Source organism: Corvus kubaryi, unplaced genomic scaffold (assembly GCF_017639235.1).
Source record: "Corvus kubaryi isolate FWS band 111438036 unplaced genomic scaffold, C.kubaryi_AGA036_p1.0 split1-131, whole genome shotgun sequence".
NCBI lineage: Eukaryota > Metazoa > Chordata > Aves > Passeriformes > Corvidae > Corvus > Corvus kubaryi.
This window is the reverse complement of record NW_024582073.1, coordinates 5,767,241-5,782,973: the sequence shown is the minus strand read 5'-3', so window position 1 is coordinate 5,782,973 and position 15,733 is coordinate 5,767,241. Positions and strand designations below refer to the sequence as shown.

Genomic DNA, 15,733 nt, shown 5'->3' with positions numbered 1-15,733 from the left:
AGTGTATATTCATGTAGTACAAAATACAAACATCTACTGCCAAACACTCCTCTCACAAAAGGAGATCTTTCATTAGAGGGATTATCATTTTAAGGTATATAAATTACTGCACTCTAAAATGGCAGTAGTCATCCCTTTTCTACATCCTAGAACATTTTAGTAATATTTTCCTGTTACGGAAGATGTGCTTTATTCGCCTCGATATTCAGAACCATGAGAAATTAGGAATTGGCAATGAATTGTCAACATGAGATACTTTTAGTAAAAATTTACCTCTGCAAGATAAGTTATGAGGTTAAATGTGGCATCTGAGAAAGAGTCATGCAAATATCTACACACTACATTAATCCAGTTAGAACAGTCTCTGGAATAACTGTGTGTACTGTATAAACTCATCATATGAGCCAGATTGGCAAGAGTTGGTGACTTCTCCTCTGCACAAACCTGAAAAGCAAAACCATATTTAATTATAGTAGAAATTATATTTTTAAATCCAAGCATTCATGAGTCATTATGCACTTCTCCCAGATTTCACTCCAAGATTTCATTTCCAAGATTTCACTTCAGTTATTTTCTAATAACTGAAATCAAACTAATCACATATGCATGACCTACAGTTTCTGTTGAATTTTGGCACTGTGGCATTCATGTTTCAAGTTTATCTACTTATCATATATTTGGTATGATCAACCAATATCTCTCGCTCTAATAATGCACTTACTGAAGGGCAGCAGTAATTTCTGGACTCGCATCAGGCACCTACACTTTGAGTCATCCTGGGCACAGCTTAGTGGTTCACGTGTCACAGCCTGGGCAGCCACAGGTGTATGACTGCATCTCCTATGCCAGACAGCTCTTTCCTATGTCCCTTTCCACATTCTTCCTCAAAATAAAGATTCTGTCAAGCCACTGCAACACCATCTTGGCTGACAACAGCTGGTGTGCACCATGTACTGCTTTAACAGCCACTACAGTTCAGAAATATTTCGGGGTGTGTTTCCATGTGTACAAGTAATAGAAAGCACATACAACCTTTTCTTCCCTGTCTACCAGTCTGAAAGGTAAGAATCGGTTCCTTGTCATAAGAAAATTAGGAAGCACGCTTAAAATGTGATTAGGTTTACACTCAAAATTACAAATGGAAAAATCAGACAAGTAAGAAAAAGTAACTGATATCATTAGTAAGAAAATTTATTCTCGAAATCTAAATTTTACAGAATAAGCTAAATGTGTTTTTTCATTGATAAACAGAAACTCAGGGGTTGATATGAGGCCCAGCTACACAAATTAGGACTGGATCACGTCTTTAAATATGACCTCTTACAGTTATGTGTATATTACTATTAGAATCATAAGGGACCCCAAAAAATACATAACCAATGCTGCTATATATATCCTCCTGGATACTTCTCCAAGCATCATGTTACATACCTTTGCTATCCTGTCAGCTGTTTCTTTACAAAACTGAGTTGGGTTATCAAAATGTTGTATCAGATGAGGAAGTAGGCACAAGATATTTAGAGGAAATCCTAAACACATAAATAAACAGAGTTATATGAGCCCTTACGGTTTTTAAGATGACTTAAAAGTGGAGTTATCCGGTATTTAAAACTCTTACAGCCTGACACATACATTCACACAGATATATAAATTATATATACACATAGATGTACCTAAGTATGTATGTATGAACAATGTATATAAATGTGTCTGTGTTAGGTATAAAAATGCATGATAAAAATAAACTCATCACTGGACCAATTAAGCAAAACTACCATGAAACTGGATAATTTCAGGCACTATAGTCACATTGTTTCTAAAAAGGTGTAAATAGTGCTAATTGAGCTAGCTAGCACAAGATCATGACAAAAAATACACAGCTCTTAAAACTCACTTGCAAACCACAGTCAGTGCATAAAGTCTACCTGCAAGCTTGCTTGTCAGATAATCATAGTCTGTAATGTATTCCTACTATGTAGCAGTGCAATATAGACAACTGCAGAAAACATTTAACTGAAGTGTTTCTTCAAGGCAAATGCATAATCACTACTGATTTTGACTCCACTTAATTTGATGAAAGAATATATTTTTATTACATATTTACTAAAGATACCTGCTAACTGAGAAGGATCCACCAAAGCATGCCGGGAAATTGTGATGAGTTTACTGAGGAGATGAACTGTCATTTCTTGCGTAGAGGCTGAAGTAAACCCTTTCAGGAAAAGCTGCTGAAGGCCTGGAAAGTTACTCCATTTCAGTTTATTCTGCACCTTTTCTATCTTTTCCCGACTCTCTGATTTATCCAGAGGCATGTGAATAAGAAGCTTGTTGAGTAGCTTGAGAGCCAGAAGGTATTCATACTCATAATCTGACTCCAGCAACGAAGCTGCAATCCAAAATATGGTGGCCATCATGTTGACAGGGTCAGTAGTGGGCTGCACATCGTACATCCCTCCCTCTCTCAGGGAGGAGAGGCTTCTAGTCCTGGCCAAACTTCCACCATGATTTATCCTTCCATCCATTATATCCAGTGTGTTGCTCCGTCGCCGGTCGCCTCTCCGCTCACTCATTAAATTCAGTCTCAAGGAATTACTCCTTGTATTGCTGTAGTATCCCAAACAACTGCCACTATTAATGGGACTTGTGCTTAGATTTATCTGTCCAGTGCTTTTTCTATTAGCTGCATACTTATTTCCCATTACAGAATCATGGTATGAGGTTCTAGAATAAAAATCAGTATTACATATTGTTACATGCAAAATAATTTAATAACATAGAGTTTAGAAAAAGAGAAGAAAGAAAAGTGATGTTACACTAATCACATACACATGCAGTTAATACACATGTAAATACAGGATTTCTGTATCTATTATTAAAATATCCAATATCCTTATGGCATAAGGACAAGACTGCAGCATCCTGCTATCTCTTCTACCAAATATATTTGTTACAATCCCAGAATACCATAAAAATTACAGCAAAATTAGAAAAACTAGCCGATAGCATGTAAAAGATTATGTGTAAGTGATGATCTAGCATCCCAACTTACTTAAAGACGTGATAAAAGTAGAGAAATTAATTAATTAATACAATTATTACCATGTATTTGTCTGAGGTATCTGACCTAGGAAACCCAACACCTTTCTATTCTGATACTGAGAAATTGAATATATTCCTAGAAATCTCAGCATTTTCAAAAACTTTGTGAGGAAGTCAAACAAATACAGATGTCTGTACATGAGGGGATTTTTTTCCAGTTTGATAAAAGGTCATCAAGGTAACCACTCAAACTGGAATGAAACACACAAATGACTCAGACTGTTCAGTTACACTTCTTAAATATGGACAACAAACCTGAGGCCTAAGACAGACTAACATCTGCAGAGCCTTTAAATTCAAGAATTTTAAGGAGAACTGACAACATTTCAGAACTAAGCCATAAGGAACTCTTTGAACACCTTTTTTTTAAAAAATTGGACCCAAGAGGGTAAATCAGAAAGGCAGTAAGATATCCTCAGGAAATCTAGATTCTTACATGTTTTGCTTGAGGCAGAATGATAAAAACATATGACAGCAAGCAATTTTGCTATATGGATACAATTATTCTGCCAAGACTACAAGAAATTATTTCATTACATTTATAACACAGATTTTTAATAATTCAAATGTATAAAAATGCATAATGAAGCTTGACTAATAAAAGAACTTACTGAGAAAGGGCAGAAAGCAGATCATAATGCTTCATGGTTTCAGCCAATGTATCAATAGCAGATTCTAAAGTCAAAAGCAGCTCTATGACAAAACCCTGGGGAAAGCCAAAGGCCATTATAAGGTATGCAATATGCACAAGGAAGATCACAGAAAATCTACTGAATAATAATATATAAATATAAAATCAAGAACTAAATTATTTCATGCTTCAATTAGAATACAATCCTGATGGGACAGCTCAAGATAGCAGTATAGCTTCAAGACAAGGAAAAACTTCAATTTATTTGTAAGTAAATTTATTTATTTACTGAATTAATTCTGGTTTGCATTATTTTTAAGGATGGATTGAAGGATGAAATCATTCATAGTCACTTTGCAGTATTAAAAGATTAGATACACTCCTTGGTACAATGACACCAAGTTGAATGATTGTTTACACTTTATCAGGTTAAGTTCTTAACAAAAGAAAACCTAAATTTTTTTTATATGGCTGATCTCAGTATTCTCTAGCAATGAAAGAGAAGGTGTCTACTGGAAACAGATGTATCAAACTCTCTGAAAGATCCTACTGCTGTAGAAGAGAATGTGCACAACTTTTCCTCAGTCAATTAGGTGAAATTCAGAAAGCATCACAATTAAAACTGTTGGGATATTTGAAATACTTAAAAATAAAAAGCAGCTGGATAAAACGATGCTTTTAAATTTTGCTGTCATTGAACTAATAATGCACGTACGTCATTTAGGCAGACTTAGCTTTCTAATAAAGTGGGGGCAAAATTTCAAATACCTGAGCTTCTTCTCCTGCATCTCCAACAGTTTCTACTAGTCTGGAGAGAACATCAGAAAGCGTAGATGGAGTGAGAGGCTGCTTCAGAGCCCTGAATATTTGAAAGGACCTCCCAGCATAATGTCGAGAGGAACACGAAAGCGCAGTTTGCAAAGCGACTTCACTGAGACGATGTTCCAATTGATATCCTCCTATGAAGGCGAATAAATACTCAAGCAACACTGCTTTATAAAAAACCAAATCCACTTGAATTTACTGAAGAGTAAATTGCCAAAGTCATTCCTAAATTTAAAATATTCTCACATACTCTACATTTCTCTGAAGAAGTATTAGTCTCAAAAATCTTTACAGGAATATAAACACCAAATACAGGTGTTAAGTATGCCAAACACTTAATGCTAGAGAGACTTGCAGACAATAAAACATTTATGATTTGAATATTAAGTATTCACAAGAAACTAATAAGATGTTTTATCTCATTCCTAAAAGATTATATTTAAATCTGTCATAACAGAAACATGAACTGAAGTGTGCAAGACACAAGAAAACTCTATTATTTAGAAGCAGTAATTACCTAGAGTGATTTTATAGATAACCTATGTGTTGGCACGCGTTAAAAAAAATTTATTTAGTTTGCAGACTTGCACATTTGACCATGCATTGTCTGTTTTCTAACATACCTGAGCTAGACTGTTTAAATATAGATACCACATGCTTTAAAAACACAGTTAACTGTTCAGCACTCTTTATATTAGGGTTCTTGGCTGAAACATCTTCATGATTCCAAAGTGGGCCTCTTTTCCTAAAAATATAAAAAAAGAGTAAACAGAATATAAAACATAGCCTTTGTCCTTAATATCATTGAAATGGAACTTGAACCTTACGGGTAGTTGCAAAAGAATCTACTATGTATCACATAAAAGAAACCATCTAGAACTCCAGGCACAAATTGGGAAGAATTTTGACAACTGACCAGTATTATACAATAAACAACAAGTTAAGACGAAGTGAAAAGCAACGTATCAGATCCAATTGAAATAACTGGGTAATATAAGGCAGAGATATTCTGTGGTATTGTTATAGTATAATAGTTAGCTCTCTAAGAAAGAACCAGCACAACTACCACCATTATGCACTTCTTAACTTCCTTTCTTCCCATTTTCTTTCCATTGATACACCACACTGTTATAAATTTAGGCTGAGGTAAAGCAAAAGTATCAAAAGCATGGAGAAACAGGTAGGATTTTAGACTTACACCATCTTGAAAGCTTTATATAAACTATCATATAAACTGCACAAATGTTGATGATTTTACAGATGTTCGTCGCAACAAATTCCTCATTTTTGAATAGTCAGCTCTCTACTACTAGATAATCCCTAACTGCACACAAGTCGTGCATCTCCCTAACATCTCAGTGTATTCCTGCCCTAATTCAGAATAAAACATGGCAAAATACTTTTAAACACTCAGGACTTGACAGGGTGGTCAAAATTCTCTGAAAGTGTTGGAAAGTTAGAGCTTTTCACATGTGTATCACATAAAAACAGTTACTGGTGATGTAACAGAGACAGAATTAGACAACATGATGCTAAATAATAACAGGGTTACCATTCTTCCACAAAATACATGTCTTGACAAAAATGAAAATTGAAATCTTACCTTGAGGTAATAAATTCTATAAGAGTTTTCACTTTTTCATCCTGCTCGACTGAAATGTCAACCTCATTGAGGATTGTGGTGTGCAGTTGAGAAATGGCAGCACTTGTATTTCCTAAACTGATGCTAGAAGAGGTAGAACTTGAACTAAGCCCTGAGTCTGTCATTGGGGAGGGCTGGTAATCAGGTATAAAATCATGAACACCTGCTGAAATTGAAACAAGATGATTATGCACTTTTAAGTTGACAGTCAATATTAAATATATAAAAAGAAAAAATAGCCCTCTAAAAAGATCGATAACTTAGTAAATGTAGTAAGAATACTTAAAAGAGAGAAAATTATTGGATGCAATAATTTCAACAAAATCAGCAAGTCTCATATATGCAAATTCTTCACATGGCTTATAGGATCTTTAATTGGGAACTGCTAGATCCCTTTTTAAAGCCCCTGTATTATTCTTGATTTTGTACTAGTACTATGAGAGCTCATCAGCTTCGGAGGCATCTCAACTTAATTTAAAAAATTATACAAACTACTTCCTACTAATGAGCAGATAATTTTTTTTTTGTTAAAACCCAGTCCCAGTGTAACTGACATTACTTGAAATCAGTGAATACTAAGTATTATCTAGTGAATCGACCCTAAGCAGAGCCCCTGTGGCTGTACAGAGTTTCTCTGAAGTTAGCTTAGACTTGTGATCAGGAGATTTTTCTCTTCTGTATAAAGAATCACGTGGCAAAAAAATACAACCGCAGTGACTCCTCATATTGCTCTTCTATGCATCTATGAATGGCTGAGAGAAAGTAAACTAGCAAGGAAAACTGGCAGGGCCTTGGACTCTAACACTTGTATTTAAATAAACTTAAGACTCACTGACATCCACTGCAAATTTTCACTCTATAGAACCACAGAGTTTGGACTGGGGTATTAGCCAGCTCAAATAAAATTTAAAATTAGCTTGTCCAACCTTGTGCTAGCCATGCATACCTGTAAATACCTTATCCTAATCCCCAGCTGGAAATGTTCGATGCTGACCTTATTCTAATTTCTATCAGACATCTTTGTTTTAATAATAGCAGAATATTGTGTCATGTTTAGACAGTTTTATTCAAGCCCTTAAAGATTAGGAAGGGAATGGTTTGTATTTGCCACTGTGTAGATGCAACATTAAAGTTCTGCCAAACAGATTAATATAAAATAATTCTTCCACTATGCACAGTTTTTAATTCCTCATTGCTACAAAAACCAAATTCACAAATCAGATGACTACTTTCGCTAAGTAATAAAACCAATGCTGATGCGAACAAAACAGAACAAACAATTGTATGGCAATATGCTGCCACCTACTGAAATAATATGAAATACCACATTTTTTTAAAAAAGAACTATTTCAAAGAAACTACAATACACTTTCACCATCAGAATATTCCCTTCATAAACAGATACATAGAAATAGAAAGTGTATTGTATAATTACAGTATTGTGAAGTTAAGGTGAATATTAAAAGGCAGTATCTCAAAAAAGTGTTCTGATAGCCAATAAAAAATGCAATCACATTTGACAAAACCTGGGAATTTAAAGTTGCTATAAACAAGTCAGAGATGTAATTTCTTGGTTTTTATTTTCAAAGGCATAATAAAAACTGCTGTATTAAAGTTCCAAAACCCAGAGTTCCCTCTTTGGTTTCCACTACTATTCATTATTCAACTGTGCTCCCTACTTTGATGACTGAGCACAAAATGCTAATGAGAACTCTATTCATTTTGACTTCATTAAAATCCAAAGAAATACATTTTAATGGCAAGGGCTCAGGAAAATATTACAGACAAGAGAAATCTTAATAGTGCCTGTAAGAAGAGATAACTTCACATGTCATTTTAACCAGCAACACATAATAAATCAAAAGCATACCTGTGAAAGTGTAATCTAAATGGGTAGTTTGCTTGACAGTAAGCACCCTGGACTCATTGAACTCTCTGTTTCTGAGTAGGACAGAAGCAACAGACTGGACATTACTGCCAGAGCCCATCACTATCAGTAGATGCAAAAGTAGTCGTTTACAATGCTCATAGACTTCAGGGTGACAGTGGTCAAAACCTAACACAGAAGGAAAATGACAAGGCTTTATGATATTTGAAGGGCATGCTGAATTACATTATTTAAAAAATAGCAGTATTCAGATTGGTATGCTATACTTTACCAAATAACAGATATATAATTCACTAAACAATGCTTTTTCAATGCTTCAATATAGAAACAACAGCATATAGTTTAACAAACTGTATGTTGATCAGACTAAAATATATCTGATAATCCCATGCAGCATTAAAGTACAAAGTAATTTTAAGTAAGATTAGTTTTAAGTAAGAACTTAATCTGCGCTCTGTATGAAAATTACTACATATAGGAACAGAAAGAAAAAATTGAATTTTACTGTGTCTTGTACAAGACGTAAAAGTGACTCGAAAAGAAAGTGCCTTAAAACAATTCCAAAAAAATCTTAATTACACTAATCAAGCTGAAAGACATTTAACTGAATTTTAAAAAATACTGTAAATATTACCAAATTAATGGGATTTCAGTACAATGGCAAAAATTAAATATCAGAAAGAACAGCTGAGAATTCCTCAGGTTACTGTGTTTCTGTAAGAAGTTAGTTACCTATAAAAATTGCATGAAGCAAAAGATGCAAGTATCCTCCCCATTCCACCTTTACACTGTGGTCAACTATCAAATCAGTCAAAAGAATCACTGCTATATTGCATCTAAAACAAACAAAAAAATTTGTTAGAAGAATGTAACATGAACTTCATGAAGAGCTGAAAAGAGCTTCATATGCTTCTAACTTGTATTCTTCAGTCTATAAACATTCACACAGTTGTGTTACAAGGGAAAAGATGAACGCTCATAATTAAAATAGAAACAATTTAATCCTCCAGATTAAAAGGTTGAGTAATCCTAAATTGCTAGACCTGTGAGTAAACCCACAGAAAACAAATGTATTATCAACTGCACTTTAATCTGCTATCTTCAAATTACTATATTTGTGCAACACAAATAAAAATATAATGAATTGCCATTGGTATTGCCAAAATAGCTACCTGTGAAGTGACATGCCCGGAGGAGAAGTTTCAGGCAAGTAATCTACCAGTGGTGACCAGCAGCCTCCAGAAGGTGGGAAAGGGAGAGGCTCTCCTTGGTTGTGCTCCATCACCTTTAACCGCCAGTTTGAATACAGAGGCATTGAATCACCTAACACAACAGAAAATTAAGCCAGAAATATACAGATAATGCATATTTCTGTATCTTACAGTCTTCTGAAGAACTATTTTTAAATTCTTGAAAAGCTAAGACCTGGGAGAGGGGAAGGGGAGCCAGATGTAAACAGTAGTAGTAGACACAGTTTTTTAAAAGAAAAAAAGTGGTTATTTCTTTTAGTATAAGGATGATTCTACAGAAGTTACACATACAACAGTAAGATGTTTTTGAATAGGTTCATAAAGACTATGATAAAAGGCAAAGTAATCTGATGTAATTTCCTTGAATTTCAAACCTCATGTCATATAGGGAGTGAATTAAGGCTGGGTCCTAAGATTTAACTGAACTCATCTTGAAGAGCATTTAATCATAGGCAAAGGAAATATTCCTCAAGAGCACATCTTTATAGGTCTCACAGCAAAACCCCACCAGTTCTATGTGTCAGATAATGCTGGCATGATACATGGGGTAACTTGGAAATTGCCACTTTTACAACAGCATAGCCCAATCCCACTGGTTGATAAAAGTTACTGCCCAGAAAATCAGTAAATTTGTCAAGAAAAGACAAAGACACTTAGTTTTTGATTAAGCAAGCTTCAAAAGTGCAAGAAAAACATCAGCTATTTGGTATGAGAGTGTACTGTGTTAACACACCCAAAATACTTTTCTGGTTTAAAAGTTGTTTTGGACTTCATAACTACCAGCTAGAACTAGAAACAAGGAAACTGCCTCAACAGCTCAGTGTTTCAGTGATTCTACCAGCTCTCTGTTTGGAAGTATAGCTGCTGAAATTTCAGATATTCACACATGTAGCAGCTCGTTATCACCTTCTCCACTGGAAGTGACAAATTTCTTACTGATGGAACATGTGAAGTATCATGAGTTCAGGATACTCAGTGTTGCTATCACAAACAGCAAACAAAACCAAAAATTACTGCAGCCATGATAATGGACAATGCCTATCCAAACAGTAATAAACACCCTGGCTGCCCAGAAGGTCACTAACCTGTTACTGACCCAAAGTTCAGCAGATTCTGCATTAGTTTGTTCAGCCCTTACAACAACCTCTGTAGAGGACATTAGGTTTCACCTCCTTGACAGAGGCAGTAAGAACCACATATTCACTCTAATCTTCACAGTGTGCAAAGAATCAGTTATGGAGGAGTGTATCAGAAGATCCTAATGGACTCTTGCTGCTTCAATATAGCACAGACAGGCTAGGGTTCCATACTGACATCGAAAGCTCAAAATGCAGAAATTTAACTCCTGTTGTTCAGTCACACAAGAAAAGTAAGGAAAAGGCAGTGCTGCACCGTGCGCTGTAACGCACCCAAACAACCGGTAGGAAGATCAACTGTCAGTAAAAAATTCATTGAAACCTAAGTCTGTGGGACCACTGTAGTGACTGAAATATATCTGACTATCCCATGCAGGGTGAAGTACAAAGTCATTTAAATTACTAACAACTTGTTCAGTCAAACAACTCCTCTGACCAAGCACGCAGGACCCACTAATATAACACATCATTTACTGTCTGACCACTGTCCTCATTTTTGCCTGGTTACATGACCTGTTTGGCTTTCCCTAGCATTGTCAGGGTGATTTTGTATCTTAGGCATTGGTGCAAGAGTAGCCACAGTTAATAAGCCTCTTCTAAAAGAGGCTTAAAGAAATCTTTCCAAAGGCATAATGGAGTTTCAGGAGAAATGTTTACCTCTTTCCATACCTTTGCATGTCAGAAAAAACAAAACATAGATCACAAAAATAACCCCCAAACACGTTTTCAGAACAAGCTTGAAAATTAGATGTACATAAAGAGAACTTTTTTCCCTGATATATTTTCCTTTGCTATGGCTTCAAAAAAGTTTAGTACCCTTTTTTTTAGACAAGCCAAGGAATGCTATCCTTTAAAAGAACAATTACTTCTAGTTTTCTTTTTTTTTAAAGAACTTCTTTTCCATCACCTTTTTCTAAATCTCATCTTCATCCTGCTCATCTCTGTTTCTTGTGCCTAACTGTCAAAGGAAATACAGTAAAACCATTTCATTTAGGAAGATGTTCACAACTCATTCCAGGTGACAATGAAAGGAACGAAGCGTATTATCTTCCTTCCACATTTCATTGCAACCAAATGTATGATAGACTTCAATAGTAGTAATAAGATGGAAGAAGATTTTTAAAAATCCTAATTTTTAATAGGTTTATGCAAAAAACACTGATAATGCCCATTTCTTTATGTTCCACAACCTCCAGCAGAAGTATTAACTTGTGAAAATTTTGTTTTCTATTCATAGAAATGTTTTAAAATAAAGACTATTACTTTTTTCCTCTTCATATGATCCTCCAGAGCTGCTGCTGTAGCGAGATTCCAGTCTGTGGTGCTGGCGGTTTAAGTTGCTGTTCAACCCGCTGTAGATGTCCAGGTGTGCGTAGCTGTAGGTGCAAATAAAGCAGAATTAGTAACTGACGTTCTATGACAAACATTAATCAGGGTCTCCCAGTAAAACTATTTCAGCAAAACTCTTATACAAAAACTGATTCATCTTACAAAGGATAATCAACATGATGCCAAAGCATCTCAGCCGTTTAAGACATACCTTCTCTAGCAACACTAGATAAGAGGATTCAAAGAGATTATCCACTATAAACTGTATTTCTGTTCGATCCTTTTCACTAACATTTAAGTACATTAAAATACTTGTTACCATTATACATAAGTCGTTCTCACTCTTGAACAAAATAAGGAAATCCATGCATGACCTGGCAGATACATATGCAGATATACACACGCGGTGTCCAAGATCCTATCTCACTAATCTGATAAACTATACAGAAATCAGAGAAATGAGTGCTAAAAGCACCATTTCCAAGCTGTTTCTACGTAAGTTTTTAAAATTCTCTCCTCCTGGCAAGTCCAAGATGTATAGGGTAGATCTTACCAAGAAGCATATAACTTGGGGAGGTTTTAGACAACCCTACAGTATATGCCAAAATTTTCAGAGACTTTCAAAACTGCCTTCACTACTTTACCAGTTTCTTCAGCTCCAGCCCCCATAGCAGCCAGGTGCTTGTCTGTGTCTTGCTAGGCTTAACTCTGAATGACACCTTGCAGGTTTCTGTGATTTACTTTCATACAGCTCACCCCAATTTAATCCTAGTATTGGGGTTGCCTCTGCCAATAGATTTACTCTTCTAATTATATAAACATAATTACCCTAGAGAAGGAAAAAAGTGTCCAACTGGGATATTATATTAGAACTGTAATTATTAAGGCTCTCAATCAAGTTGCCTGAAACTCGTTTGCAAATTTACTACATAGTTGCTACTCTATACTAATGGCACGCGCACACTTTTACTCAGGCTAATTACAGAGTCTCCACTCCCTTTTCACTTTAAGGTTAGCTATCCATATTAACACAAAATGACAGCATGCCCACAGTCAGTTACTGTTGAGCTCCAAGTACACAGCCTGACTAAGCCTATATCAGCTCCTTGCTTTCCACCAGCCTCAGTAACAGTGTCTGGCAAACTTCTCCAAAAGATTATCCTTAAATAGCTCAAAAATTAAGGAGGGAGAAATCTGTTTTAAAGTTAGCTGTAAGGTATCTTGACATAGGCACCAGGCATTCAAATACCCCAATTAGGGAAAATAAACCAGCTTGCAACACACAGGCGCTGCTCATTTCTAGTGAGGTAATAAACTAATTTGCGAATCATAAAATCACAGAATGACTTGGGTTGAAAGGGACCTTAAAGATCATCTCATTCCAACCCCCTGCCACAGGCAGGAATACCTTCCACTAGACCAGGTTGCTGAGAGCCCCATCCAGCCCACCCTTGAACACTTCCAAAGATGGGGCAGCCGCTTCTCTGGGCAATGTGTTCCAGTGTCTCACCACCCCACCTTACAGTATAATTGCTCTTATGTGAACATACACAGTCCAGTTTAACAGCAGCTAATTTAGGCACCAACAACAATATAGCTGTAGCAACATAATGCCTGACCTGGACTGGAGTTCGAACTACAACTGAGGCTGCTACTGTTAATCCCAAATAGTATTCTAGTTCTGTTGACATGCATGACATTACATGGCATGTAATCCTTGCAATGTAGACATACCTGGAGCTGCTGAGATGTGAGTATTTACAGTACCTACCAGGAATTCCTGTAATTCAACTAGTAACTGCTCTTTGAGGAGATACTTACTTCTCTTCGATACTGTCTTTCATGTGTTTACTGTCAGGGTTGCCATCTGTGGGAGCCACCATTGTATTGCTACTAGAAGTGGTACCTGTGAATTATGGACAAGGAAATATGTTGGTCAGTAAAAAGGAAAAGTAGTCTTAAGCACTACATGATCACCCTTATTTTCTTGTCCTTGCCAAGAGCCCTAATCAGGTTTACTCTGCAGCAACTGGCACAAACACAAACTGAGCCATACAAACTACTTTCATGTGCGATAAAGGATTGTGAGCTGCTACCATAATTTCACTAACCAGAAAAAATAAAAATAATCTATTCCAGGAATCTCTGACTCTTCAATGTAAATTAAGTAGAAAGTTTTTTAAGCAGAGACCTATTTCCTTTTTCCCTGTATTATACACCTCATAATCTGTAAAATGTAGTTGGACTTTGGTTATCCATTTAATTCAAACTACAAACAGATTAAGGATTAAAACCTAATAGCCTGCAGTGAAGCTTTTAACAATTTTCTTTTAGGAGAAATTTGCAAGCATCACACTGAACTAACAGGCCCAATTGGAAGCAATTTTGCACCCTTCCAGCCTTTGCTATTCTAAATTATATTGAGTGCAAGAGCCCCACGATTTTTTTCATATTTTTTAAACACTTTAAAGAACAAGTGCCAATGCATTCACCTTGTGATCCAGATAACCCCGTATCATAGGTTCAGGCTGCTTCATAATACTGACAAATTTGCAGCACAAAAGTTAAGCCCTTGGTTAGATACCCTCCCCACATCCATGTCTTTTGCAGATCGCTTTGACAGATACTCCACCAGAACAAGACAGCTTTTCCCCACATTTCTCAGCATGTTCTTAGACTGAAGCACGAGGGAGACACTTCTGGTATTTTCAGCAGTTTGGTTTTTTTTGATGATTGAGCTATTGTTAATTATTTCTAGATAAATTTTCCTAAGTAAGTGAACTTAAATCCTCTTGAAACAATTCCTATGGATGCAGCTTGTGTCTGTCACAGAACTTAAAATAACAACTTGGATGGATTTAAAATTATATACATTTTCCCGGTGGTTTGGCTGACTAGACACAAAAGTCATATAGTGAGGGTAAACAGTGCAAGGTCTGAACACAGACGAAGTCGGATGCTTATATTAAGACAAACCTGTCCTTTGTGAACCTATCAGATCTTTTTCATTAGGAACTCTGGGTACACCAAAAACTGTAGATCTTATAAAACAAACTTTTAAAGGTAATTTTAGAAACAGAACCTTGCACCCTATCGAGTATTTACAAATGAACTCCAGTAGCAAAACTGATTGATAGCAGCATGTTTATAATTGACATTAACAGTGTAAGTTAGTTAAGTCAATAAATGCTTACCTGAAGTGACAGAGGGGATTTTGTAACTGGATGTAATGCGGTAATATGGTGGATTATCCATATGGGTGACTCCTGAACTGACAGGATCTGTAAGCTGAAGTTCACTCACCAGCTCTTCTAGTAGTTGCATTGTTTTGTCTCTACCCAAATAAACAATGACTTTCTTTACCTGCCATAAAAAACCCCATATATATATATTTATACAAAGAGATTTGAATACCACAACTTGTTAGAATCAGTTTCTACCTGCATTGCAAGCGAGGACATGTGAAACTTACTCTAGTTCTAGAAGCAACCAAAATTGCTCTCCCAGTTGTCAATAGCAGCAAGCATGGGAAATATACCACAAGAGTAATAAAGTAAATTTTCTGAGTTCCAATCTTCTGACAATAAAGTCTGAAAGTATGTCTTCTGAACATTATTTAAGAAGCAAAATGTTTTCTTACAAAGGTTTCAGCAGCACCTGAGATCAACACTGGAACGAATGTATTCTGATATAATTTCTTTTTGATACTTCACAGTTCTGTTCTATACTATTTATTTTCCTGCAGTTATCATATTTTTCTTCATGCTATCCTGCAGTGCTCTCACATACATTTTGACATAAAATAAAATTGGTTTTGAGGGTGCTTGGAATGGTTGGTTGGGTTTTTTGGTATAATACTTGGTCATGAGAGAATGATGCCCTACATGGTATAACAGGTGCTTTCTTTTCCTGTATTATCTGTCTGCTTTTTAG

The 15,733-nt window shown here is 35.8% G+C and overlaps 1 protein-coding gene across 16 annotated transcripts in view; it reads right to left on the bottom strand.

Moving 5' to 3' along the window:
• Positions 1–15,733, bottom strand: part of FRYL (FRY like transcription coactivator) — a 171,322-nt gene that overhangs the window by 34,140 nt on the left and 121,449 nt on the right. For 12 of the 16 annotated variants that reach the window (XM_042053672.1, XM_042053673.1, XM_042053670.1 and 9 more), the window contains 13 exons: positions 14,995–15,163; positions 13,622–13,706; positions 11,735–11,847; positions 9,258–9,408; positions 8,818–8,921; positions 8,068–8,253; positions 6,159–6,363; positions 5,179–5,300; positions 4,499–4,689; positions 3,711–3,805; positions 2,114–2,721; positions 1,432–1,529; positions 274–444 (listed from right to left, as the gene is read on the bottom strand). In XM_042053672.1, coding sequence (XP_041909606.1) covers positions 274–444; positions 1,432–1,529; positions 2,114–2,721; positions 3,711–3,805; positions 4,499–4,689; positions 5,179–5,300; positions 6,159–6,363; positions 8,068–8,253; positions 8,818–8,921; positions 9,258–9,408; positions 11,735–11,847; positions 13,622–13,706; positions 14,995–15,163 — 2,298 coding nt within the window. The remainder of the gene's footprint in view (positions 1–273; positions 445–1,431; positions 1,530–2,113; positions 2,722–3,710; positions 3,806–4,498; positions 4,690–5,178; positions 5,301–6,158; positions 6,364–8,067; positions 8,254–8,817; positions 8,922–9,257; positions 9,409–11,734; positions 11,848–13,621; positions 13,707–14,994; positions 15,164–15,733) is intronic. The other 4 variants (XM_042053661.1, XM_042053677.1, XM_042053675.1 and 1 more) reach the window with 1 other exon arrangement.